Source organism: Hippopotamus amphibius, chromosome 1 (assembly GCF_030028045.1).
Source record: "Hippopotamus amphibius kiboko isolate mHipAmp2 chromosome 1, mHipAmp2.hap2, whole genome shotgun sequence".
NCBI lineage: Eukaryota > Metazoa > Chordata > Mammalia > Artiodactyla > Hippopotamidae > Hippopotamus > Hippopotamus amphibius.
This window is the reverse complement of record NC_080186.1, coordinates 119,390,694-119,416,659: the sequence shown is the minus strand read 5'-3', so window position 1 is coordinate 119,416,659 and position 25,966 is coordinate 119,390,694. Positions and strand designations below refer to the sequence as shown.

At 58.5% G+C, this 25,966-nt stretch overlaps 2 protein-coding genes across 12 annotated transcripts in view; one reads left to right on the top strand and one right to left on the bottom strand.

Annotated features, from left to right (window-relative positions):
• Nucleotides 1-11,770, top strand: part of ARHGEF11 (Rho guanine nucleotide exchange factor 11) — a 107,099-nt gene extending 95,329 nt beyond the window's left edge. For 8 of the 11 annotated variants that reach the window (XM_057727055.1, XM_057727085.1, XM_057727079.1 and 5 more), the window contains 14 exons: nucleotides 71-196; nucleotides 770-887; nucleotides 1,764-1,942; nucleotides 2,484-2,559; nucleotides 2,878-3,045; nucleotides 3,879-3,969; nucleotides 4,738-4,863; nucleotides 5,286-5,347; nucleotides 6,306-6,524; nucleotides 6,845-7,201; nucleotides 8,281-8,376; nucleotides 9,301-9,548; nucleotides 9,795-9,984; nucleotides 10,262-11,770. In XM_057727055.1, coding sequence (XP_057583038.1) covers nucleotides 71-196; nucleotides 770-887; nucleotides 1,764-1,942; nucleotides 2,484-2,559; nucleotides 2,878-3,045; nucleotides 3,879-3,969; nucleotides 4,738-4,863; nucleotides 5,286-5,347; nucleotides 6,306-6,524; nucleotides 6,845-7,201; nucleotides 8,281-8,376; nucleotides 9,301-9,548; nucleotides 9,795-9,984; nucleotides 10,262-10,440 — 2,235 coding nt within the window. In that variant the 3' untranslated portion in view covers nucleotides 10,441-11,770. The remainder of the gene's footprint in view (nucleotides 1-70; nucleotides 197-769; nucleotides 888-1,763; nucleotides 1,943-2,483; nucleotides 2,560-2,877; nucleotides 3,046-3,878; nucleotides 3,970-4,737; nucleotides 4,864-5,285; nucleotides 5,348-6,305; nucleotides 6,525-6,844; nucleotides 7,202-8,280; nucleotides 8,377-9,300; nucleotides 9,549-9,794; nucleotides 9,985-10,261) is intronic. The other 3 variants (XM_057727076.1, XM_057727059.1, XM_057727072.1) reach the window with 3 other exon arrangements.
• A 1,443-nt stretch (nucleotides 11,771-13,213) lies between these two features.
• Nucleotides 13,214-25,452, bottom strand: LRRC71 (leucine rich repeat containing 71). Its single transcript, XM_057747501.1, has 15 exons — nucleotides 25,290-25,452; nucleotides 21,668-21,817; nucleotides 21,215-21,340; nucleotides 21,041-21,116; nucleotides 20,760-20,837; nucleotides 18,899-18,967; nucleotides 18,510-18,669; nucleotides 18,321-18,404; nucleotides 18,134-18,223; nucleotides 17,327-17,473; nucleotides 17,036-17,129; nucleotides 16,596-16,684; nucleotides 14,482-14,593; nucleotides 13,947-14,068; nucleotides 13,214-13,682 (listed from the first exon to the last, which is right to left on the bottom strand). The coding sequence occupies exons 1-15, from the start codon at nucleotides 25,450-25,452 to the stop codon at nucleotides 13,563-13,565; spliced, it is 1,680 nt and encodes a 559-aa protein (XP_057603484.1). The 3' UTR covers nucleotides 13,214-13,562.
• Between the last annotated feature and the right edge of the window lie 514 nt (nucleotides 25,453-25,966).

Here is a 25,966-nt window from a genome sequence, read left to right as displayed (position 1 = left end):
AGGAGGTGGGGGGAGCGGCCCCAGGCAGGGGTGTGAGGCCGGGCCGCGCGGTGTCCGTTCTTCCTCTCAGTTTGACGGCCCCGCCCGGGAGGAGCTGCAGCAGGTGGCGGCGCAGTTCTGCTCCTATCAGTCCATCGCCCTGGAGCTGATCAAGACCAGGCAGCGCAAGGAGAGCCGGTTCCAGCTCTTCATGCAGGTGCGCTCGGCCTCCCCCCCCCGCCCCCGAGAGCAGCCGGTGCAGTCACGACTCGATAAGGCTGAGGGGGACGGCTAACCAGGTTAATCAGTTAATCAGTTAACCGTGATCTCCTGAACGCCCCTCCTGGCCCCCAGTCCAGGCGCCTTGGCCTCTTCTCTCTACAGGGGAGCGTAAACGCACTGCTCCACCCACACCCTCCCCAGCGCCCCCTCTTCAGAAACACGGACACGCACCTGCTCTCGAGACCGAGATGCTGGACTGGCCATCAGAAGGCCCCGCGCACCTACGAGTGCCCGTGTTTACTTAGATGGACCTCAGTTGCCTTGTCTATAAAGTGGGAATAATACCTGCTCTTTGTGGCTCATTTGACCGTATCTCTTTTTGGGCTGTTGTCTACCCGCCGCCACCAACCTTTCCCTAAATACTTAAGCAAGAGGCTGCCACCACCGTCTCTAAGTGACCCTCTGGGATTAGGACCTCTTTGGCAGTTGCACACTCCTCCGGGTCCTGAGCCCACCAGCCAGCTCCTAACCCGGGCTAATGTCTTCCTCTGTTCCTGCATCCGTCTAGGAGGCTGAGAGCCACCCTCAGTGCCGGCGGCTGCAGCTGAGAGACCTCATCATCTCCGAGATGCAGCGGCTCACCAAGTACCCATTGCTGCTAGAGAACATCATCAAGCACACGGAGGGTAGGCTCCCGGATGGCTGGCGCTGGGAGGCCGCAGCCCGCAGCGCAGGCCTTGGTCCTGGCGCTCGCTTGCCTTGTGACCTTAGCAAGTCCCTCGGCCTCGATGGTCTTCGGGCTCTTCCTCCTTGTGTTGTGATGGTCAGCCTCCAAGAAGGCAGCGATGGTAAACGTGCTTTGGCCAAAATGAGGTGCTCAGCAGCAGGAGGAGGGGAGGGCTGCCCTGGCCTGTGCGCGGCCTCTGTGCAGACCAGAGGGAAGCATCCGAGTGACGCCGGCGGACCCTCGGGGCGCCGTGGCTCCTCTGACGATGGTGGTCCCACACCAGAGGCCGTGGCTGGATTTTAGCCCCCTTCGTCCCCCCTTGCCAGACGTCTCTGTGCAGTGCACAAAAGATACAGCCATGTGTGGTTACTCCAGAGGCATAGGGGACCACGATGAACAGGGGGGTCTCACCCCAGGTTGTCACTGTCCCTGGGACCCTGAGCACCTTTCACTACCCTCACATTCAGGACGTTGGTGTCAGTGTGTGAAGTGGGAAGAACCACAACCTGATTTGAAAAGGTGTTCCTAGAGGGAGGCACCATCACTGTCATCACCCACGGTCCCTGTCCTGTCCTCCACAGGGATGGCTGTGGTCTAGGCAGGAGTTCTCAAGAGCTACCAGTGTCTTCAGGGCAGTGGTCTGAAGCCCGAGGGCCCTCAGCAAAGGTTGTCCTTACAGCTGAGGTCCACGTTAGGCAAGCGTGGCGTATGTACAGCCATCCCTGCTGGTTTGTGAGTAGCCAGTCACCGTGGCTGTAGGTAGCCAGGCACTCTCGGGCTCTGACAGACGTCTCAGGCGGGGGCCCTGACCACCTCCTCTCTACCCCATGGGTAGGTGGCACGTCTGAGCACGAGAAACTCTGCCGGGCCCGCGATCAGTGCCGGGAAATTCTCAAGTACGTGAATGAAGCAGTGAAGCAGGCAGAGAACCAGCACCGTCTGGAGGGCTACCAGAGACGCCTGGACACCACCTCCCTGGAGAGGGCCAGCAACCCCCTGGCCGCGGAGTTCAAGGTAGGAGGCCAAGGCCGCGGCCCCACGTGCACACACACTTCCTGGGCACCCCTAGGAGCAGAGCTCCGGGCAGGACCTGGAGAGTGCTGCGGCGGGGAGACCTGGGTCTGTCTGGGATGGGATGGCATGAGGGGGCCCTGGGATACACACAGCCCTGTCACCATTGTCACCCCATCCCTAGAGAGACAAGGGCAGACAGCCCTACCAGAAAGGCTAGACATTAGAACTCAGCCTGGGAGAGCAGGGGATGCGACTAAACTCAAGTGAAGGTGAAGGTCATTTGGGAGGACATGAAGCTGAAGGGATGGGAGGTAAAGCAGAGAGTGGTCGCAGCGGGTAGAGAGAGCCCTGCCGGAACTCCTGGCAGATCCCCCAGCACAGCGTGTGGCACGTGACTGTGCAGTTGCCTTTTTACTCGTCTGCACCCCCCCCATCGGAGTGTGAGGGCAGGACTGTTCCTTGTTCACCATGGACACCCAGCACCTCAGCACAGTGTCTAGGTTCTCAGATACTTGTTGAATAAATGGTATCTCCTTAACAGAGTCTGGATCTTACAACCAGAAAGATGATCCACGAAGGGCCCCTGACCTGGAGGATCAGCAAGGATAAGACCTTGGGTAAGGGCCAGGGGGCTGGGGCCGAGAGGGCATCCAGGGCACTGCCCTCCCGCTCTTCTCTTTCTGCATGATAAGCCCTGTACCTGGTGCTCTAAAGGGGTAAGGTAGCTGGGAGGCAGCTCAAAACACAACTGGGGATGAGAGCTCAGGGATCCTTAAACACAACATGGGGAGGGAGGACCAAAAACAAAGGAGTCGGAAGTCACCAGACTCCAGGTTTCCTAGATCCTGGGGAGGACCCGCCGAGAGCCTCTGGTGCCCCTGTGCTGATGGGGTGAGCAGGCAGTGGGAAGCCTCACACGCACCGCACTCCCCCAGACCTCCACGTGCTGCTGCTGGAGGACCTCCTCGTGCTGCTGCAGAAACAGGACGAGAAGCTGCTGCTGAAGTGCCACAGCAAGACAGCCATGGGCTCCTCAGACAGCAAGCAGACCTTCAGCCCGGTGCTCAAGCTCAACGCCGTGCTAGTCCGCTCTGTGGCCACAGGTACGCATGAGGGGCGGTCCCAGCTGGCCCGCACCCTGGGGCCATGAGCCCTGTTACTTGTGTCCGGCGGGCGCTGGGTGACGCAGGGCCAATCTGGGGCCATACAGAACTCACTGGCCCACCTGTGTTCCTTTCCTTCTATCCTTACTCACCAAAACAGGAGGATGTGGTCCAGCGTGGGGTAGGGTGATGGGTAGGATGAGGACCAAGTTGAAGGTGGACAACCTGGTGCAGGCAGGATGTGATGTGGGCACCTAGGATGGGCTGAGGATGAGGAAGCAGAAGTGGGCAGAGAAGAGCAGGACAAGCCTTCCAGCTGCAAGAGTGACGGGCAGAGCTCGCTCACGGAAGACGGACGCATCCTCAGTCCAGAGCCCCGTCCAGTGCTCAGAGCGCTTCAGTGAGAAGCGGAGCATGTACGAGAAGGGCTCTGGAGAACAGCCAGGCAACCACATTCTCTGGGCTCACTTTCTTCATCTGTAACGTGGGGGTGATACCTGTCTCTTGGCGGGGGAGGGGGGTGTGACAAGGGAGGATGGGTACGATGTAGTTTTATAAACCCTAAGCACCATGCACCTGTCAGCCCTCGCTGCTAGGAAAGCGAGAGGTCATGGGGGTGGCTGTGAAGATGGCATAAGGGGACTCAGAATTGCCTTTGTCCTCTAGGTGTGCGGCCCCAGTTGGTCCTGATGCCCCAGGTCCGCCTGGTGCTGCGTCCTCCATCTGGTTGAGGGGCTGGACTTCAAGTCCGCACGCTGTCTCCTTGGCTCAGGCTGCCGTCATGCCTCTGCCACCCCCCATGCAGACCCTCCTGCCTTCTCTCTTTCACACAGATAAACGGGCCTTCTTCATCATCTGTACCTCCGAGCTGGGTCCACCCCAGATCTACGAGCTGGTGGCATTGACGTCATCAGACAAGAACACGTGAGGCTCGCGGGGGGTGGCCTACATGACTGCCGTCCCCTTGGGACCAGGGTGGTGTGTGAGGACGTGGCAGGGAGGCCTGGGCTGGGCCACAGAGCAGTTACAGGACGGGGCCTTGAGGGGAAGCCGGGGATAAGACAGGCACAGAGGGGCTTCCGGGGTCACCACCCCAACCCCAGGAGCAGGCCTGCGCGGAGGAGGAGGTCCCAGCAGGCCCCCGGCCTTCCTGCCGCGGCTTTCCTTTCTCTGGCCCACTCCCTTCCCGCTGGGTTTTTCTCCCCTTCCCCCGTCAAGTGTTTTAAATGCCCGCATTCCTCAAAGGTGTTTGCCTCCAGCACCCTCATCCCCACCCAGGGCATCCACCCACCCACATTCCCAACAGTGGCCAGCCAGGGGAGGCGTGGCACGGTGGCAGAAGACAGGTTGAGTCAGACGGTTTCGCAGGCTCCGGGTTTTCATCTGTGAAACGTGGGTAACGCGACCTCTTGAGAGTTATTTTGAGAGAAAGAAGAGATAGAAAATGCTTAGCAGAGAGTCACAGAGGGCTGGTGTTCAGCCCTTGGCAGCTGTGAGTAACGTCACCTGATGGCAGCAGCCAGTCAGGACGGCGAGGGCGGGGGCAGGTGGGACCCCGCGGGGCAGAGGGTCCCCAGGGCAGGGCCTGGCCAAGGGCTTCGCAGTTCCGACGCAGGGGGTCAGGGAGGGGAGGTGCTGTGCACCTCGGTCCTTTTCTCACCACCAGTCCTCTCTGTTCCTGCCGAGCGACAGGTGGATGGAGCTCTTAGAAGAGGCCGTGCGGAACGCCACCAGGCACCCTGGAGCCGCCCCAACGCCCGTCCACCCCCCACCCTCAGGCCCCCAGGAGCCAGCCCACCGGAGCCCCACACCCAGCAGGTGCTTAGCCCTCCAGACCCCCCTCGCCATCCCCACTCCCTCTAAGCCCTTCCCCCCGGGGCTGGGCAGCCCCAGCCAGCAGGAGTTCGCGGGCAGGCAGGGGAAGGTCCCGCCACATCTCTGCCTGCTGTCCCTGACTGCCTTCCCACCACAGCCCCCCGCTCGGCTGTGACGGAGACGGTGCCTGAAGTGGGGTGGGGGGTAGCGTCGTGACCAGGAGCAGCTTGGCCAGCGCCCTCCCTCCTCTCCAGACGGCAGGTACTGAAGTCTAAACCCCTCCTTCCTTGGACTCTGCTTCTTCATTGCCCACCCTCACTTGGAGGCCAGCGTGGACGTTCATGACGTGGCCGCCTCCCAGCTGGGAGAGAGCCAGAATTCCCAGCGGGTGGCTGTCTCTCACCCTTGGCTGTTTCTTCCCTCAGGGTAGCACTGGATGACTCCGAGGTGTTCCGTAGTGAACCAGAGCCTGAGACAGTACCTGGAGGTAAGTCCCCTGAACTGTCTTTGTGGGAGCCCGACCCCGTCCATTCTTCGTAGGCACGGGTAAGGAGGTGGCCAGGTGTGTGGCGGGTGGTGATGGGAGAGAGCCTTCAGGGCCAGAGGTGTGAGGTTTGGGTAAGAACAGAGAAGAAACAGGGTGAAGAAGGAAGAGTCTGCAAGAGCAAAGAGAACAGGCTCAAGCGAGTGGAGACCAGCTAATTTGAACAAACTCTCAACCTGGGCTCTCTGGGTGACAGGTATTTAGCAGGGGAAGAAGAAGGGGCAGTCGGGGAGAGTCCAGGGGTTCCTGATGGAGAATGAGATGCACTCAGAGATTTGCAGGCACAGGAATCTTGGGGGTGAGGAGCGGAGCTCAAAGGGCTGAAAATACAATCACTGGGATGGGTTTGGCAGGGGTGAGAGGGTCCCACACAGAACTCTCGCTGAGTTCTTACGTGAAATAACTTAGGGTCTCGGGTTTAGAGAGACATCTCCCTGGGTGGGCTCCCTGGCTGGGTCCCTTTTCTGTTTCCTTCTGCTTAGAATGCTTCTCCTAACTCCCGCACCCCCTTCCAGTCTTTGTGCAGGTGTCAGCTTTGCACCCGTATACCTTCTTTGACCGCTTGGTTTAATACCAGCGTTCCTGATCTCCCATACCCTGCGCTATGTTTTCTTCTTTCCTGTAGCACTTCTCACCCTCTAATTTATTTCAAGTTATTTATTTTATTTTTTTCTATGTCCGTCCACTGGAATTTCAGTTCCACAGGGCAGGGATCTCTGTTTTATTTACTGACATATGCCAAGAGCCTGGCCTAGTGCCTGCCCATAGTAGGTGCTCAGTAAACATCGTGGAATCAGCCAGTGTTCCCAGCCCTGCGAACCCGAAGCTGGGCCTGGGATCAGCCCATACGTACGTGCCTTCCCTCATTCCCTGCCTTACACTGTCTTCCCACCCAAAACAGGCACTGGGCCCCAGCAGAAGGTCAAAGGGAAGCACCCAGTCCTGCTAGAGGGCCCCGAGCAGGAGGGCAGCATAGAGGAAGAGGAGCTGGCTACCCTGCCTCACCCTTCCGCCTCCCTGGATGAAGAGAACAGGGGCAGCAGGACCCGGGACCACATCATCCTGGCCCTCCCAGGCCCTCTGTTCATGGAAGGACTCGCCGATGCAGCCCTGGAGGACGGTGAGTGCCTCACGGCCCCGACCATCAGCGCCTGGTGCCCCAGCAACATGGTCACCCTCTAGCTGCTGAAAGGCTCTCCCCGTTGTGTTTGAGGAGAGATGGATGCAGAAAGACAATTGTTGTTCCTGCCCACCCCCGCCTCCCACCTCCCAACTGGTTGGCCAGAGTCCCCCAGCTCCACCCGGCGACTGAAGAGGCAGCCTCACCAAGATGGGGGTGGGGGAGGGGAGCAGCGGCCCTCCTGCCACCTCTGCACCCTCCCACCACTGGCGAGGTGTGCGGGCCTGTGTCCAGGAAGCCATCGCCCTGTTTCCCTCCAGTGGAGACCCTGCGGCACCTGGTCCTGTGGAGCCTGCTGCCAGGTCACCCCGTGGACCCGCAGGCAGCCGGGGAGCCCGAGGACGACCTGACACCCACGCCTTCCATCATCAGCATGACTTCTCACCCCTGGGACCCAGGCTCCCCAGGGCTAGCTCCCGCTGGGGGCGAAGGGGACAGTGCCCAGCTCTCAGGGCCAGAGCGGGGCCAGCAAGAAGACGTGGCTCCCCGTTCTCTGGAACACCTGCCCCCAAGGACCAGAAATTCTGGGATCTGGGAATCTCCTGAGCTGGACAGGAATCCAGAGGAAGAAGCTTCGAGCACAGAGGCCACAGGAAGTTACAAAGTTGTGAGAAAAGGTAAAATAAGTTGGAGTGTCCACGTGGGAGACACATGCCCAGTTTTGCTAGGGTAGCGCTCAGTCTTCCAGATGGCCTCTTCCTTCCCCACCTTCATCCTGCAAATCACGTGTGTAGAGGCTCACCCGGATCCTGGGGGATGGAGACATGGTGATGTCGTGCAGAGGCTCTGCAGTCAGACAGCTGAGGTGCAGAGTCCTGGCTCCGTCACTTAATGTCCATGTGCCCTTAGGCAAAACTCGGAGTCACCTCTGGACTCCATTCTACAATATAAGGCTACTACTACTGCCTGGCACAAATCGTCAATAAACGTTTCTGCTAGCATTCTTCACTGCTCTTCCCGTCCTAAGGAAAAGCGGGCTCTTCTGAGGAACTTCATTCCCGAAAAGACAAGGGCAGGTGCTTGCAGCCAGTCGCTGCTGATAGCAGTGGTGAAGGACCTGGTGTGTGGGATGCCGGTGGCAGCGGCCGAGAGGAGGGGCTGCGGGCAAGGCTGGGGAGACCTGTGGAGGGTGGAGGGCTGTGGCGAACGAGCCAGGGAGGTGGGGGTGGGGGGGCGCCCGCTTCTGTGGACTGTAAGACCAGAAGGGCCAAGACTGGCTGGGATGGGAGCTCAGGGCAGGTTTGTCTGGCCAGAGCCCAGGGGAGGGAGGGGAGAGTCAGCTGAGGAGAGGGCAGCCTGGTGTGAGGGGTGCGGCAGGAAAGATGAACCAAAGTGCAGGATGCTCTCGAGGGCTTGTAGGGGAGGTCCGTGTTAGTGCTGAGGGGTCTGCTTTCCTCCCCTAGTGCCCAGCTCTGCCTCCTTTTCCAGGAGCGTTTTTCTTTCCATCTGCCCAAGGTCTGCGCTCTCTCCTGGGTTTCTGGGACCTGACCTTCCTTCTCTCTCCTCCGGTGAATTGGTGAATTGGTGGCGCGGTTCTCTGCAACTCCCTGGGGTGTAATCATGTGTAATCTTGTGTTCACTTTGTTCTTCCCTTTTTCTCCACCCCACCCCCCTTCTCTCTCTCCTTCCTGCTCTCTCTCCCTTCCCTCTCCTTCTCTCTCGGTCTCTGCTGTCCCTGGTGGTGGTGTCGGTGCAGCTGAGGTGGCAGGCAGCAAAGCTGTCCCTGCACTACCAGAGAGTGGCCACTCAGAGCCTGAGCCACCCGAAGTGGAAGGCGGAGCAAAGGCTACGGGTAATGAACTTCTCCTTGGAGCCAGAGACAGGCCGGAGCTAGAAAGTGGGCCTGCAGGGGCAGAGCTGGGTTTCAGGTGTTGGCCCCTTGCCTGCAGTCACGTGGCCACACCCCTCCACGCACACTCCCTCAGCCGTCTGGGATGGGTGAGGAGGAGGATGCGGGCCCGGAAACGGGGAAGGCGACCCTGTGCCAGCCCCTCACCAAGAGCTGTACAGGCCCCTTTCAAAGCAGTAGGGTTAAGCAGCTGTGCTTAGTCATGAAAGGGGCAGGGAAGCCTGGCCCAGGGCCCAGTGTCCATAGCTTGACATTCTCAGCTACCTCTCCCCCCACACCAGCCACCATCCCGTGTCACTGTGGGAAAGGGCTTACGTGGCCTCCGAGGCTCCTGAGTACGTATGCCTACTGCCCCGTCAGGGAGCCTCCACGTCCTTCTCTAGGTGTGCCTGACCCCCTCTGATGAGTAGGGGTGTCTCGAGGATCGTGAAATAGACGGCCGTTGGGCAGGCAGCCATGTGGCAGTCCAGCAGCAGAGCCTGAGATGGGGCAGGGTGAAGGAGGCCCGCTCCTTTTCAGAAGTGCCTAAAACCAGCCCACCCCAGCTTTACCCTTCCTTCAGGGAATGGGGGCCACTCCCGTTTCCCAGAAGACACACAGCCACCTTGCCCCTTCTCCCTTAACTTCCACCACTAAGCCTCGCTCCCTGGTATGGCCAAGCTGAGCAAAATCGCCATCTCAAAGGCTCTCTGGAGGAGAAGGGCTTTTGGGAGACTAGGGGGCTGCGTGAGGCCAGCCTGCTCCGGGCTCCCCTGCAGGAGGGCCCCGCTGGCCCCGGCAGTCAGCCTGGGGAACACCGGGGGAGCGGAAGGTGGCTTAGGCTGCCTCTGCGTTTGCCTCCTAATCGCTTTGTCTTTCTGGGGACAGGGAACTGCTTTTACGTCAGCATGCCAGCGGGACCCCTGGACTCAAGCACTGACCCCTCAGGGGCACGCGTGAGCCCTTCCCAGCCCGATGGCCTCCCTGCCTGTCAGACGGAGCCTCGGCCCCTGCCGCGGGGAGGCAATGGAGATCAAAGGCGCCCCGGCCGCTCTCCCCCCAACCTGGCCCTCAGGGACGTGGGCGTGATCTTCCGCACCATCGAGCAGCTCACCCTCAAGCTCAACAGGCTCAAGGTAAGGGCGTGAGTCCCTGGAGGCCTCCGTCCTTCACCCCGAGACCCGTCACCCGCACAAGTGAGCTGCACAGTGTGTCTCTGTGGGCGCCCTGGATCCTGGGCTGGGGCTCTGCCCTCTCAGCCCCCCAGCCACCCTCAAGCACAGCCCATCCCCTGGACCTGTGGGTAAGAGGGCACTGCCCCTTCCCTGGGGGCTTCATGCACAGAGGGGCTTGAGAGCAGATGCCCCCTGCAACTCTTCCAGGACATGGAGCTGGCCCACAGAGAGCTGCTCAGGTCCCTCGGGGGAGAGTCGTCTGGCGGCACCACGCCCGTGGGCAGTTCGCACACGGAGGCAGCCAGGTGGACAGACAGCTCCCTGTCCCCTCCAGCCAAGGAGCCCCCGGCCTCAGATGCCAGGGACAGCCACGACCTGGGGCCCTGCCCTGTGGACGGTGAGTGAAGTCCTCCAGGGTTGGGGTGGGGTGTGCAGGGAGGAGACCTTCGGCTGCAGAGGAAACCCTGCCGCACAGTGTGAGGAGACGGAGGGAGTCCTGAGAAGGGGTCTCGTTTCCCCCCGAGTACAGTTCATTCATTCATTCCCTCAGCTTCAGGAAGAGGTCATTTTAGGGAAGCCCCCCATGTGGGATCCTCCTGGACCAGGGATCAAACCCTGTGTCCCCTAAAAATGAGAATCTGAGAACCGAACCCTCTTTTTCTTGGATTATGGAGATACAAACCAGGAGCAGCCTAGCCTCACACCTGAAACCTGTTCTTCAAAAGTGGTTCAGACGCAGATTGCACGGGTCAGGCCGCAGCTGTGTTCCACTCAGCCAGACACCTATACCTACCCACAAAACAGAAGTGGGGTTCAGGAGGCAGCCCTCTCCCGGTCCCACGAGAAACCCTAGGGTTCCTGGACAAGGAGAAGGCCTTGTCACCGAAGAATGGCACTGAAGAGCTGCTCTCACCGGCCTGAGGACCTTCCAGGCGAAACGCAGAGGGAAGGTCCTCTCAGAGGCCAGCTCCTCACTGCCACCCCGCATCCCTGCAGGCCCCAGCGCCCCGCTGGAAGACGGCGCGACAGACGTAGCCACGTCCCCGGGACCGTAGCTGTCCGAACCACCGACTCCTGCACATCCCCACTCCTCCAGGGACTGGCCTGAGGCAGGGCACAGGGTGGGGAGACCCCGGACCTCCTCCCCGCGGTAGAGACGGCTCCAGCCGAGACCGGGGGAGGGGGGAGATCCGCATGTTGCTTGGTCTGCTAGGACTGGAGTCAAGTTCCAGTGTCTTTGCCCCTCCCTTCAGCCCAACCCTTCAAGGCCTTGTGTCTGCTAAGCATGCTGACTGCATCTGGAAGGCCCCCCCGCCCCACGTCCCACATACATGTGCGCACCTGTGTGTGTGGGTGCCCTCAGACAAGCCAGTGCGCGTGAGAGGAGGCGGCTCCAGTGTGAATGCACTTTCTTCCTCCCCGCCCTTCTCCCCAGGACCCCAAGGCCGGGGGCCGTGTCTCCACCTCTCCTCTCTCTGTCACTTTGGTTTCCTATAAATATGTATGTATTGTATGTGCATCTTTGCTATTGTAAATAACGTCGGCCTTTTTTGTTTCTGATCCTGGCGTGCTGGAGGCAGTTACAGAGGGGCTGCTAAGGGAAGCGGAGGCTCACTTGTATCTCCTAGTTAGCAGTCCAGCTCCAGGATCGGGGCCCACGGGTGGAGCCAGCCCCGAGTGCCCCAGCCCCCTGCGGGTGGAGAGGGCCTCCAGCTTCCGGCCCACCTGGCCCGAGAGCCCAGCGTCTGCAGCTTGGAGCTGAGCTACTCCCTCCCTCCTGGGACTTTTCATCTTCAGGGGAACTTCTGACTCCACCTGTGTCCACCCTTCCCCACCCTCTCCCTGTAGAAAACCAGTGTATCAGGTACAGAGCTGAAAACTGGGCCCCAGGAGGTGGGGGTAGGGGTTTGAATGCTGGAGCCCCTAAACTAACCTAGGACCATCCCCAGGGGCCACCACAGCCTTGGCCCCTATTATACGTCCACTCCACTCCCCACGGACTAATAGAATATACACACTGTGCTAGGTGTATATATACATATATATATAAATATATATAATATATATAAAATATAGATATGGAAATGACTGTTTTTGCTGTTAAAATAATGTATACTCTTTTATTTTCTTCCTTTCATGGTTAAGATTTTTTTTTAAGAAAAGTTAAATATTCTTCAACTGTGGTGGTGTGTGTGTGCTTCTTGGAACTACTGGGGTCAAAGACGTTGTGGTTGTTCGCTCTGAGACTGATTAGAATTGGATGGAGGGAGCGGAAGGCAGCCCCCAGACCCAGGCCTTGCCGTGCTCTCTCCCGAAGTTCCAGGTGTGCATGCACTGAACTTCAGTTGGGCAAACTAAGTGATGCAGCCCCCACGGCCAGAACACGGACAGACACTGAGCTCACTTAAGCACATTCACACACACACACACACACACACACACACACACACACACACACACACACACGAGCGGTGGCCCCACAGTCACGAGCCCTCATGAGCTGCCCTCAGGGAGCTTCAGGACTTCAAAGGCAACACACAGGGGAGGGTTATCTCAGAGGCCTGGCCAGTTGCCCTCTGTCATTGGCCCTCCGTGCTCTCCCACAGGTTCTGACACCCCCCTGGAAGCAGCTCGTCAGACGTGGCCACATCCCCAGGACTGTAACCATTCACACCTCCTCTCTTTGCCGTCATTGTTGGACTGAGGGAAAAATTCCTTTTCCCCCACAACTAACGCTTTCCCTCCTAAACCCAACATCATGCTGAGTGCTGACTTCGGAGGCTTACAGTCTAGCTGGGCATCAGAATCAGTACATGAGTCATTCTTGGTAAAGTGTAGGGATGAGGACAAGGACTGTACGGATCCGCTGATGCTGTGGAAGGCCTCGGGCAGGGGTGGCTGGAGCGTCTAGGATGACGGCTCATCACCAAGCAGCTGCAGTGTGCTCAGTGTTGGGAATGCAAAGAGCTCTGCTCCCTGCAGAAGCCCAGCAGCACAGGTGCTCAGGGGCAGAGCGAGGCCCAGGAGGGCCACGGAGCCTCACAGGGGCAGTGCTGGCCGGGAGAGCAGGGCTCTGTCGAGGCAACAAAAAGGGGAGTGGGGGCTGAGAGGATGTAACCAGAGGTGAAGAATGGACACGTCTCGGGAAGCTCCCTGCAGAGCGGATGTCAGCTCCCAGAAGCCGGTGCTGTGCTCTTGGGGCCCAGTCAGGTCATCTCAGCGGAGGCAGCACTGAAGGGGAAGAGTCGGGGGCCCCCAGCTCTCCTGACGCCTCTGGCCCCCACGCCGTCTGGGCGGCGCTGGTTTCGGGTGGCTGACAGCAGCAGGCAGGGTCATTAGGCGTCATGTTTCATGCGTGGCCTTTGCCACGCAGATGATGAGAGACACAGCACCCTCTCCAAACAGCCCGCCAGCTCTCCATTTTCATAAGCTGAGCCCTTGCCGCTCCTCCAAGCCAGTCCAGACACCTGGGCCAGACGGAGCAGCAGAAGGGGGAAGGGACCCAGGAGGGTGGAATGGTGGAGCCTGTGCTCCTGCCGCTCTTCCACTCAGCTTGTGCCTGCTGGTTACGAGCCCACGTCTTCCCCTTCTGCCTCTGAGACCAGAGACCATGCACCCCCTGGTGTGTGATACGTCCTCTAGGGAACAGGGGAGGTGGGAGGGGTAGGGACTCTGGCCTAGGCAGGCAAGAACTAGGTCCTGAGGGGGCAGGAGAGCAACGCCACCAGAGGGGCCAAGATCACCCCCAGCAGAACCATCAAGCGATTCGGCCATTTCTGGCCATGTTAACACACTTCACAGGCACAAAGTCCACGTATTCCCAGTAGTTCTGGGACAAAGTTTTCAGACACCCTCAAGGAAGCAAGTACAGCAATAAACTTTGTGAATGATCTGAGCTCTCCCTAGGGAGGTCCCCCCACACATGGAAAGGAGATGCTCCTGTGGCCCAGAATCCGGGATGCAGGTGGGAGGGGCCTAGGTGGAGGAAGCCACCGCCTCCTCCTCCTTGTGCTTGGCTTTACTGATAGGGTCCCTTGGCAGCATCAGCTCCTGGATCATGGTGTAGGCAGGACATTGTGGGGAGAAGCAATTCTTCTGAAGGAAGAAAAGGAAGGCTGCTCGCTCACAAAAGCAATGATGAATCATCTGGGAGAAAAACATTTCCTGGGACAGGGTGGGTTAGGGGCTGGGGGACATGGAGAAAAGGCAACAGGCGCGTGACTGCTGATCTCACAGCAAGAGGGACGAAGGCTATGTTGTAATAAAAGGAATGTGGGAAACTACAGGCCTGCCTCGGAAATGGGGAGACACAGACGCTCCCTGCAGCAGCTGCAGCAGAAGAGAGTGACGGGGACTCACCGCCAGGGCCAGCCACAGCAGCCCCACAGGGCCCTTGGACGCGCTCTTGGACTTTGAGAACTGCGCCTGGTACTGAACTACGGTGAGGAAGGCCTCCAGCCCCACCTCTGTGATGCGGTTTCCTGGTGGGAGGAGCAGACAAGGTGTGGCCTCTGACACTGCCAGCCTCCTCATTGCCTACACCCTGACAGGCACCCTCTGCAACCCCCTCACTCCACAACTAACCCCCTTGCACCCCCAGCTCACTTGCCCGGGACTAACTCCTGACCTGGCCCTTCACCCCAGCTCTACTTCTCTGACGCCCCCTTTGTCTGACGTCCCTCAGTCTCCTCTCATTACTCTCTCATTGCCTGACCCAGAGCCCACCCCCACCCCCGCCGCAGAGCCCCGTGCAAGAGGGCCTTCGACATCATTCGTGATGCCCAACCACCGGAGAACCAGGTTCTGCCCCGCGGAGCCGCGGCGGGGGCACCCTTGTGGCCGCATGGGGCCCAGCTAGCCTCGTGGCAGGAGGGCGGGGGGTTGGCAAACATACGGAGAAGGTTGAGGTGCAAAAGGACCTTGTTCCCAGGCATGAAAACTTTCCCGTCTCGGTGCTCCACGGGCTCCAGGAGAGGGTTGACCATCTCAGTAGCTTCCCCAACCAGCTGCTAAGGCAGAATACTAATTGCAGCAGAGGAGAGGGGAGCTGGTCAACAGGCCATTCATTCAACATACATGTTTTGAGGGCCAGCTATACTCCAGGCTTTGTCCCAGGCACTGGGGATACAAAGATAAATAAGCCCATACCCTCAAGTAGCAGCTTTGTGTGGGGGAGCCAGAGAGGGACACAGCAATGCCGTATGCTCTCAGAGCTGACGGAAGCTCAGTGCTCTGGGGGCCCGGAGGCAGCCAGGAGCAGTCTCCTGGAGGAGGGGGCCTATGAGCTGACATCTGAATAGTACGTGGTCCTTATCAGATGATGATGGGGGGGGCGGTGGCAGCAGGTGCAAAAGCATGAAATAGCGTGTTGGCATTTGAGTTCACAGAGTATTTCCTAACAGGGAGAGCAGTGAGGGCGATGGACTGGAAGGCGATGACGCAGAAGGCAGGATGAGGGGAAAACGCAGCAGTCCTAGGCAGAAACAGCAGCCCTGATAAGCCTGGGGCAGGGACAGAAAACTGGCCCTGAAAGGCAGCCCTCGCCCGCTTTCTCCACCCGACTTTCCTCTTTTGTGAGATCTTGTCTTGGGTGCCAGAGAAGACTCCTTAAAGGGGAGGGGCTGCTCCCTGCCCAGGGTGGGGAGGTCTGATGACAGAACACAGGCACACCTCGGAGATATTACAGGTTCGGTTCAAGACCACCACAATAAAGCAAGTCACACACATTCTTTTGGTTTCCCAGTGCATATAAAAGTTATATTGGGACTCCCCTGGCGGCGCAGGGCTTAAGAATCCGCCTTGCCAATGCAGGGGACACGGGTTCGAGCCCTGGTCCGGGAAGATCCCACATGCTGGGGAGCAACTAAGCCCGTGCGCCACAACTACTGAGCCTGCATACCTAAAGCCCATGCTCCACAGCAAGCGAAGCCACTGCAGTGAGAAGCCTGCACACTGCAACTAAGAGTAGCTCTCACTTGCCACCACTAGAGAAAGCCTACCCACAGCAACTAAGACCCAACGCAGTGAAAGTGTATACTGCAGTCTAAGTGTGCAATTATGTCTAAAGAAGCAGTTGTATATACCTTGATTTAAAAACACTTCATCTCTAAAAAGAACAATGCTAACCATCATCTGAGCCTTTGGGGAATCGTGGTAGTAACATCAAAGATCACTGACCACAGATCACCATGAAAAATACGATAATGAAAAAGCTTGAAATGTTGAAAAAATTATCAAAATGTGACCCAGAGACACGAAGTGAGCAAACGCTGTTGGAAAAAAAAAAAATGGCACCAATAGACTTGCTCGATGAAGGGCTGCCACAAACCTTCAATTTGTAATTAAAAAAAAAAAATCAGTATTGGCAAAGCACAATAAAGCAAAGCACAGTACAACGAGGTATGCCTGTGAAAGGCCAGATAGCCCTCGGGTTAGGGTTAGGGGTTAGGGGTTAGGGTCAGGGTTAGCTGACTCCACTGTGGAGGGGTGGGAGCGAAGGAGTAAGCAGTCCAGGAAGGTTTCCAAAGCAAGGAACAAGTTGGTCCAAGTTGAAAGCGAAAAGGGAGGCTTCAGAGGCAACAGAGAGGGTCTCAAGTTGCTGTGCACAGGGCGGGGGCAGTACCACAACTAGAAAAACACCCTGTCCTCCTGGGGAGCTGCCGGCAGGGGCGAAGGAGAATGTGCTTTGTTCCCTGCGCAACTGCACAAGTAACCATGGGCGTGGCGGTGATGAACAAATGGCCTTTGGGGAAGCAGGCTGAGTTGAGGCATTGGATCAAAAGTATGGGCCCCTAATCATCAAGTAAAGGTAGACGAGGAGGAGGCACTGAGCCCTGTTACCCTCTGCAAGCCCAGGTTGGAATAGGGAAGGGGGCAGTACTGAGCTCAACAAAGTGAGTTGAAGTGGCTGCTGCCACAGCACAGGGCTGGAGACTCCATCCCCGGAAGAAGGGCTGCAGAACCGGTCCCCAGGGATGTGCCCCCCACCCCGCTTCTCCTGCAGCCTACCTCCGACTCCAGGAGGATGCTGCGCTTCTCTTTGCTCCCAGTCTTGGTCCCTTTTCCCTTGCTTATTTTCTGCTCGGGGATGGTTACTTCTGGAGTGGGAAGAGGAGCCAGAATGCACAGTGCAGACCTCTGATACCACCCAGTTTCCCCAGAGAGAATGGGCTGGGGCAAGGAAGGGGACTCCTCAAACTTTGGGTTTGGGCGCAATACCAATGGAGCCAGAGGGGGTACCCCCTGCTAGGCAGGCAGGTTCCCTCTCTGAGGGCAGGGCCACAGGGGTCCAGACCAGGGAAGCTGGGTGTGGAGTGCAGTGGGTGGGGCCGGTTGGGGCTTCCAACATCATCATGAGAAGACTAGCTCAGTGCAGGCCTCCCGCATCCCACCCAGTGCTCCTCCTTCCTCCACACCAAGCGGGCACCACAGAGGGGGCCAGCACGTACTCCCCTTGCCTGTCTTTGTGGAGTCTTCTTTCTTAGGGGTTCCTTGTGTGGGTGACTGCCCAGACCCTGACTTCTCCTCCTTCTTCACCACTTCCTGTGGAGGACGTTAAGAAGAGAGAGTCCTACCTTCCTGGGAGATGGGGAGCAGGTGTGGGAAGGGGCCAGCACTGGGACCCTGGGCCTGAGGTGGACTTGCAAAGGCCTTCCTCCCTCCACCCCACTTGTATACCAAGGAAGCTTCCTTCCCTGCTCCTCCAGTGCCCAGGGCTCTGCTGCCCACAGCACACCTACCCCGGACTTCTCCTTTTTCTTGCCCAGACTCTTAGGGGTCTTTGCTGTCTGCGTCTTGTCTTTCTCCACCAGTGCAAAACTGCCGACCCCCATCAGCTGATTCTTCTCCCGCTCGGTTTTGGAGTCCCCGTGCCGAGAGGTGGAAGGCTGTCCTCACAAATTGGAGGGGATGGAGGAGGAAGAAGCCGGCGCCCCTTCCCCAGTGAGGGGTGAGGGGAAGCGGGACTGGCAGCACCCCCACCCCAATCTCCCTGCCTAAATGCTAACATAATCTGTTTGGGGCTCTTCTGGGGCAGATGCTGTTGGGAAGAAATGGCAGAGGGGCCCGAGGATGAGCTGGGGGTGGGGGGGAGGCGGCATTCAGACTCATACTAAGGGAGAAAATAGCAGCTGACATTTTTTAAACTGACAGGCACTGTTCCCGTTCATTAGATGAGTTAACTCAATTCACTCAACAATCCTATGAGGTAGGTACAGTTATCCCCATTTTACAGATGAGGAATCTGAGGCCCGAGAGGTTAAGTCACACGCCCAAGGTCCCAAGCTGTTTTGTGAAAGAGCCAGATTCCAAGTCCCTGCGGTCTAAATCTAGTCCTCTCTCCTAACCAATACACTCTACCGCCGGCGGAGCGGTTCTGCAGTTAGAACCCAAACGTTTGTGAGCTGCCTGCAGCGGTCGGAGAGAAAAACAGTCAGGACACGGCGTGGGGGGAGAGGACGGGCTAAGACCCTGCCAGCTGGCTGAACAGCAGCCGACCTGGGAAGCGGTTCCGGGGGCTCCGCTCTCGGGCTCCGGGCGCGGCTCACCGATCGCGAGCGCTCCTGCGAACCCTTCTCCAGCAGGAGCCGCCGGCGCTCCACCACCTCCGTGTGCGTCAGCTCGAAGGGGCGCAGGACCTGGGGCGAGGCGGCACCTCGCCATCAGCCGCCCCGGGAGCACGAGCGGGGCGGGGGGGTGGGGCGCTCCCCGGCCCCGCCCAGCCCGCACACCCACCTCGGCCAGCTTCAGGGCGCCCTTGTCCTGGATGCGGTTGTGGGCCAGGGACAGCCAGAGCAGCGAGCGGTTGAGCCGCAGGCCCTGCGGGGGCGGGGAGGGGCAGTGAGCCGCCTGGAGGACCCCCGGCCGCCCCCGCCGCAGCTCGGGGTTGGGGAGGGGGGGGTGCCCTGCCCGCCGCGCACGCACGTCTGCGATGTAGCCCGCGCCCTCGTCGCCGATGTGGTTGAAGCCCAGGTTGAGCGAGACCAGGGTCCGGTTGCAGCTGTGCAGCGTGGACAGAGCCTGGCCCAGGAGCTGCGCCCCGTGGTCGTCGATGTTGTTGTTCCGCAGAGACAAGTGCGCGATCCTGGGCAGCGGGCGGGAGAACGCGCGGGTCACGGGGAACGCGGGGTCCTGGGCGTTCCCCAGAAGCTCGGGAAACGGGGGCATGAGGAGGGCTATTGGGTCTGAGGATGGAGAGGCAGGAATTGAGGGTCCTTGGGGAGGTGCTAGAGGGGCAAGGAGGGGTGGGAATTAAGGATGACTTGGCACGGGGGACAGGCCCAGCGACAGGCGGCGAGGGAAAGGAGTCTCACGTGCTGTCCACGGCCAGGAGCTTGTGATATGACCGCTCCGGCAGCGGGTTCCCCTCCAGAGACACCTTCCTGAGGGTGGGGGAGATATGAGACCCAGGAGGCACCACTGAGGCCAGATAAGAGAAGGGGACAAAGAGGAAGGGTGGGGCTCTGGCAAGCAGCTTGGAAACAGAGGCAAAGGATGCCCCCCACCCACTCCCTGATGCAGGAAATGATGTGTGACAGTTCTCCAGAGTAGAAATCCAGAAGTGTGCCTTGTGAAGGGGTTAACCCCCAGAGTAAGTGACCTGTGGTGAGGGGGGCCTCTAAGATGACCCCAGTGATCCCCACTTCCTAGTATCCGTGCCCCAATGTAATCCCCTCCCCTTGAGTGTGGCTGGACCTAGTGACTCACTTCTAATGACTGTGGCATATGGCAAAAGCAATGGGATGTCACTTCCAAGTTTAGGTTACAAAAAGGCTGTGACTTCCAACTTGGGTGCTCTCTGGTGCCAAGCTATCCCGTGGTGAGGGCACCCAGATGACCTGTGGAAAGGCTCACGAGTGGAGGCATTGCGGCCAATCAGCTGCCACCTAAGGGAGCTTGGTAGCAGATGCTCCAGCCCCAGTCAAGATGACCGCAGTCCCAGCCAACAGCCTTACTGCAACCTCACGGAGACGCCGAGCCAGAGGCGCCAGCTAACCTACACCCGGATTTACCTCATAGGAACTATGAGATAATAAATGTTTGTTGTTTTAAGCCACTACATTTTGAGGTAACTTGTTACACAGCAGTAGGTACCCAATACATGACCTCTCCACAAGACAGTGGCTTCTCCAACAGTACTGAGAGAATGGAGGTCTTTTTTTCAAGTCACAACAAAAATGGAACTAATGGCTAGAGTCTTCTCTCTTAAAAAAAATTCTCCCATATTTGCCTAGCCTTTCAGCCTGGCTCATCTAGCATCTAAACTTGATTGCATTCATTTTTAATGATTTTTATTATGTTGATCTGACTTATTTTTACATTATAAGATGAATTCTATCCTTGTTTTTCTGCTGGCTAAATTGTTTCTAATTCCCATGATGGAATACAATGTGTGTTTTGTGGTATTCTATACAAAGAGCACCCAAGGACCTCCAGCTGAAGGAGACAAAATCCGTGCCCTCAAGAAGCATCTAACCCATCTACAGGAGGAAGACAAGTGAGGAGGCAAGCCAGTGATGGTGGGTTCTGTGAAGCAGGAGAAGTCAAGGGCACTGGGGCGGGGGGGGGGCCTCAACGAAGGGCAGCCAAATCAGCTGTGTCCTTTATACAGCAACCCCACCTGTAGTTACACTACTTCACACTACCTGCTCTGGCTCCCTCCTAGACAATAATGCCCTTTCCCTGTTCCCTGCCTGGCTCCCTCCTATTCCTCCTTCAAGGTTCAGCTTAGCATCACTTCCTCCAGGCAGCACTCCATGTCTCCCATGAACCATTCTTCCATCACTACAGTCCCCACACTGCCCTTCAGTTATCCATTCCTATGCCCTTCTCTCTCCCTCATTGGACTGCCAGTTCCTGTAGCATAAGAACCAGTCCCTAGTACAGTGTCAGACACCAGGCAGAGAGAGTGGGTAGTGGTGGGACTGATGGAGAGGAGAGGGAACAAGCCCCCAAGGTAGGCTCTTTAGGCACCGGTATAGGCAGAAAAGGGGACCCACTGCTTGCCAGATGGGAGCTTCGAAACTCAGCAGACACTAGCAGCACCCTCTTTCCACCGGGATGCCAGCCCAGGGCACAGGAGCTGGAACTTGTCCCCAGAGTGCTCACTCCTGACCACCCAGCCAGCCAGGCTACCCAGTAGCCTCCCCCCCTTGCCTGTTAGCCTCTGCTGACCTGAGTGTGGATGAGCAGAGAGGCAGCAGGGCGATGAAGGTGGTCAGGGTCTTATCAGTCAGCCCCACCTTCCACAAGCTGGAGATGGTGGAAAGCACAGAAACGCAGCTGGGGCATCACCTCCTTCCCACCTTGTCCTCTCCAGACACAGCCTTTCTCATCCCCCAGCTCCCCCACAGTCTCCAGGGTCTTCTGTGCCCCTTCAGTTCTTTCTCCCAGGCCACTGGAAGCCTGTCCCCAACGCTGGCCTCCTGCCCCTCCCCCACCCCACGTCCCCTCACTTGATGGCCTGAAGCTGGCTGAGGGAGGGCAGACACTTAGAGAAGATACCCAGGATCCGCTCCTCAACCTTCCAACCTGCGGAAGGGAAAGGAGGAAAGCGCCTCAAGCCAGGAGGGGTGGGGTGGGGGACGGCGGGTGAGAGGGGTGGGGTGGGGGGGTGACGGGAACCTCACCGCGGATGTAGATTTCTCTCACGGACTTGTCCTCGGGCTCCAACTCCACCTGGATGGTGGGCCGGAAGAACACGTATTTGCTCTCCAGGCTGTTGAGGCTGCAGGACACCGACAGCCGCTGATTGTCTAGAAGGCAGGGGTGCGAGGAGCCGGGCAAGGAGGGAGGGGGCAGAGTCACCGCCCCGAGCCCCATGCCCAGGCCGGTCTACGCAAGCCAGAGAGGCTGGGACGGTTCCCGTGGAGCGGCGGGATTGGAGGGCTCCGCCAGTCTCGCGTCTGCCAGGGTTTGGAAAGGAAGACGGAAGACACCCCTCCCCTTCCCACCTGTCCCCTTGAATCCACCCCCCTCACTCACACACCCATTGCCCTGCGGCCCCGCCATTCGGCCCGCCGTGCGATGGGGGATGGACACGGTGGCCCTGGAGACACCCCGGGGGCTCCACTGTCACTCACCTACGGTGGGCTTTTCCGACGTGGAGGAGGAGGGGACGAAGGTGGGGTGCGGGCGGGGCCGGGTGACCACTTTGGGGAAGTCCGTGTAGCCCCACCGCGTGCAGAGCTCGGCGAAGTCCACCTCCAAGACGCCGGTGCACTGGTACTCCTCTGGCGGCGGCGACGAGAGAGGCCGGGGAAGCGCCGCGCCCGCCCGCCCGCCCGCCGGCTGTACCCCAAGGCCACCGCCAGAGGGCAGCCGAGACCAGCGGATGCCCCACCCAGCGCCGCGCCCCCGCCCGCCAGGGATCGGCACCCGGCGCCGCGTTCCCACGCTCGCCGGCGCTAGGCTTCGGGCCTCCGCGTGGCAAGGGCCCCCTCCATCTCGGCAGACATCCTTACAGCCATTTTTAACATGTAAGATGTGCTGCAGAGACCGACACTGAAAACACTTGAGAGGAAACAGTGGGACATCAAGACCTGGGAGAAAGGGGACTAAAGGGAATGCAATGTAGACAATGTGGGCGCCTCTTTTATGTGCCGGCTCCTCCACCCACCCCATAGGTCAAGGCCGCTTCTACTCCGGCTCTCCGCTCCCTGGGGGGGAGGGGGGGGGTCCTGCGCCTCCCCAGCCCAGCCTCCTCCCATGTTCCTTCCTCGCGGGGACTGCCCAGGGTCACACGGAGAAAGAAGGCGCAGGCCCGCTGTGACAAAGGAAGGAATGCAGGAGGACCTCTCCACCTCCCCCGCCCCACACCGCGCCCCACCCCCCGCAGTCGCTTCGACCCGGGCCCAGCAGGGCGGTCGGCTTTTATTTATTTAGCAAACATCGATATAGCACTGACTGCTGTCCCACACTGCTCTAAATGCTTTGGAAATCTCAACTCATTCAAGAGTTTTATTAATTCAGACAGATGCCCACCACTTCCCATCCTGAGGGCTATGCAAACCTGAGGTGTCTGAGTCCCCAAAGACCCCTGCTCTTTCCTGCTTCCGGTGGGCTTCCCAACAAGAAGTGGTTCCTTGAGACAGGAAGGGCTGTCCCTGGCACAGGGGAGAAACTGGAGGCAGAAGGGTGGGCTTGGTGCAGGCCTGGAGCCCCCACAGGCAGCAGGTGCTGCAGGGGCTGTGCCCCCAAGGGAATTCCAGCAGGGAACCTGCCCGGAGGCGGTGGGGGGACTGGGAGGGCTGTGCTCAGCATTGTGGGGGCAAGATGAGAAGAGGTTTGAGGGTTCTCACGGCAAAAGGGTGAGAGACACGTTGCTCAGGCACCCAGACATCAGAGGGAACACAGACACCCAAGAGACATTAGTTGAATGGACGAGGGAGATGAGAGGCGGCACTGGGAGGCTAGGGGCAGCCCCTTGTACAGCTGACTCCTGCACTCTGCCTGCTTTCCCGGGCTCTTCCCTCGGCTGGGAGAGCCCCTCAGTCCTTCCTTGCTTCACTCACACCATCTTTTCCCAAACAGAGATGCTCAAACTTTAACATCTGTCTGTAAGAATCACTGGGAAAGCCTATTAAAACAGTTTCTTGGTCCCATCCCCCCAAATTCTGATTCCATAGGCTGAGTAGAGTCCATGAATTTGCGTTTCGAACAAGCTCACAGATGATGCCAAAGATGGTCCAAGGAGGGCACCTGAGAACAGCTGTTCTAGAATAGCGCTGCTAGATGAAAATATTCCTCATCCGGACTTTAGCTAGCAGCGACCCAGTGAGCAGCACAGCTCCAAAAGGGCCTTGCTCTGGCTCTCCTCCCCTCCCACACTCCCTCCTCACGCTCACAATGACCTTGCCTCATAGCTTCTTGAGAAACAGAAGCCACCAGGTGGGATTTCCTCTAAATCTATAAACTTTCCTACACCTGCCTTCGCCCTCTACCCCATTTGAGCCCTGCCACAAAACACAATAGCACCTGCTAAAGCCACTGCGACTGCATGGCCCTGCCTGTTTCCACCCCGTTTCTCTCCGACCTCTCTGGCTCCCCTGCCAGCTCCTCCTCCTTTAACATCCCTGAGGCTGAATCCTGAGCCCTTTCCTGTCTCTGGTTCCACTCCCTCCCTCTCCAGGGGAGACTCTCTTTCATTCCCAGGGCTTAAATGCACCCAAACATCAGCAGCTCCCAAATTCACCTCTGCAGCCCTGACATCTTCTCACCGCTCCAAACCCTTCTGTTCAGCTGCTCAGCCGACATCACCCCTTGAAGACCTTCTCTTTCGTGCTCTTCCTTCAGGCCTGTCTGTCTGCATGGATGGAACCTTAACCCACCCCATGTACAGAAACATGGAATCATTCTTGTTACCCCCCTCACTTTCCACCCCATCCACTACTTCACTAACTCTTTTTCTACCTCGGAAGTATTTTTCCAAGGAGCCTAACCCATCCCCCTCACTACCCTAGTCCAACTACCACTGTCCCTCACCTGGGCTGTTGGAACGCCTCAGCTCCCTGCCTCCATTCTCTCCCTCTGCCATTCCGTTTTCCACACAGCAGCCGGAGTGGGATGTGTGTGTGTGCGCGCGTGTGTGTGTGTGTGTGTGTGTGTGTAACGTAACTGGGTTCATATCCATAGGAGATTCTATCCCGTCTTGTCTCTCCTTCTGGAAAATGCTTTCTCCAGCTCTTATAGCTCCCTCCCCAACAGCCACCAGCACTAAGCAGATGGCACCTGACCAAGGTCTGACCATCAGAGCCTTTTCCCAAGTGGTTTTTCTATGAATCTAGAGACAGCAAATTCCTGTCCCTCTTTGATGGCAAAGCTGATGGATTTGAATCAAGAAGCCTTCCAATCAATTCCCCTTTGTGGATAATTAGTTTGGGTTGGGGTTCTACCACTTGTAACATAAACAGCCACACTTTCCCAATGGTTTTCTTTTCCTCGAGAATGTAAATTCTATTCCAGCTGGACTGTGTCCATCTCATCCTCTCTCTATTGGACTTGGCCACAGAGCAGGCATCCAAAAAGTAATTGTTGAATAAATGAAAGAATATCTATAAAACTAAACTCAAAGTCACCTCCTGGCAGCACCCCTGTGTTTTCCCATCACCCCCTGGACCTTCTTCTCTGATTCAAATGAGCACATCTTATTGTATTTGTCAGCAAACCAGAGTGGGAGTTCTTTAAGATCAAGTTCAACTCAAACATCTGCCAAGCTGAGTTTCAGGAACTGCGCTGGGACTAAAACTGTGACTCATATCCCAGATTGGAGCAGGGCGCCTGCGGTGGGTGCACAATGTTTGTTGAGTGAACACGTGAATTTGCAGTTTATAAAATACTTTCTCAACATCAACTCTATTGTGCCTTCCCGCAATAGGTAGGGCAGGACTCCATCCTACAGAAAAGACCCGTGCCTAGTAACACCTGCACACCTCATGACGGTGAGCACTTAGGACACTCTTACCAAGTGCCAGGAGCTAGTTACACTCACGTACTGAACTTCATCTGCTGGAGCCCTTTTCCACACAGCGCTCCTTAGCACCAAAAATTCTGTTATTTTTTGCTGGCTCGTGGGTCGCGCCCGCCATTGCCTGGCACGAGGACGACGCCCCATCCAATCTGGCTAACCCGAGCGACGGGTGGCTGGTGGGAGCGCGCGGAGCCGAAGCCTAGAGGCCTGACCTCCCAACCCCGCCACCAGCGTACCAGGGTTTTTGGGCTCCTCCTCGCCCACCGGCGGCAGGACGGTCGCCGGCTTCTCCTTGGCCCCGCGATCCCCCTTCTTGGTCACTGCACCGGATGACCTCTGGGTCGCGGGACGCGGGGCCCTGGGTGAGGCCACCGGTGGTGCGCTTGCCTCGCCGGACATGCTGGTGCGGTCCCCAGCGACTCTGGGGCCCCTCGCGGGGGCGAGGAGGCAGGACGGGACTCTGTGGGGCTCTCTCTGGAGGTGGCCGAATTGTGGGTCTCTATTTCGCGTTCACCCGCGGGACCCACCTGCCGCGGCGTTGCCTCCGCGTCGTTCTCCAAGGCAACCGCGCGAGGCGTGCGCGCCCGCTGGCAAGGGGCAAGCGCAGAGCTCATGCGGGGCCGACAGGGGGCACCACAGAGTCATCAGGGGGCGGGCGGGCCTGGGGGGCGGAGCCGCGGAGCCAGGGCCTCCGAGGGGGGCGGGGCCTGAGCAGCCGCGGGTCACAGGCGCGGGGGGGCCCTGGGGGGCCGCACCCCCGCGGACCCTGTGCGCAGGGAGAAGGACCTGGGCCGAGCGGTGGCGGAGGGGGAAGCGCGAGTACCTGCCTAGACCAGAGTGGAGGCGGCTGAGCTTTAGCGAGACCAGGACGGAGAGGCGGGGCTGGGGGGCGGGCAAGGCGCCGTCCCCAGTC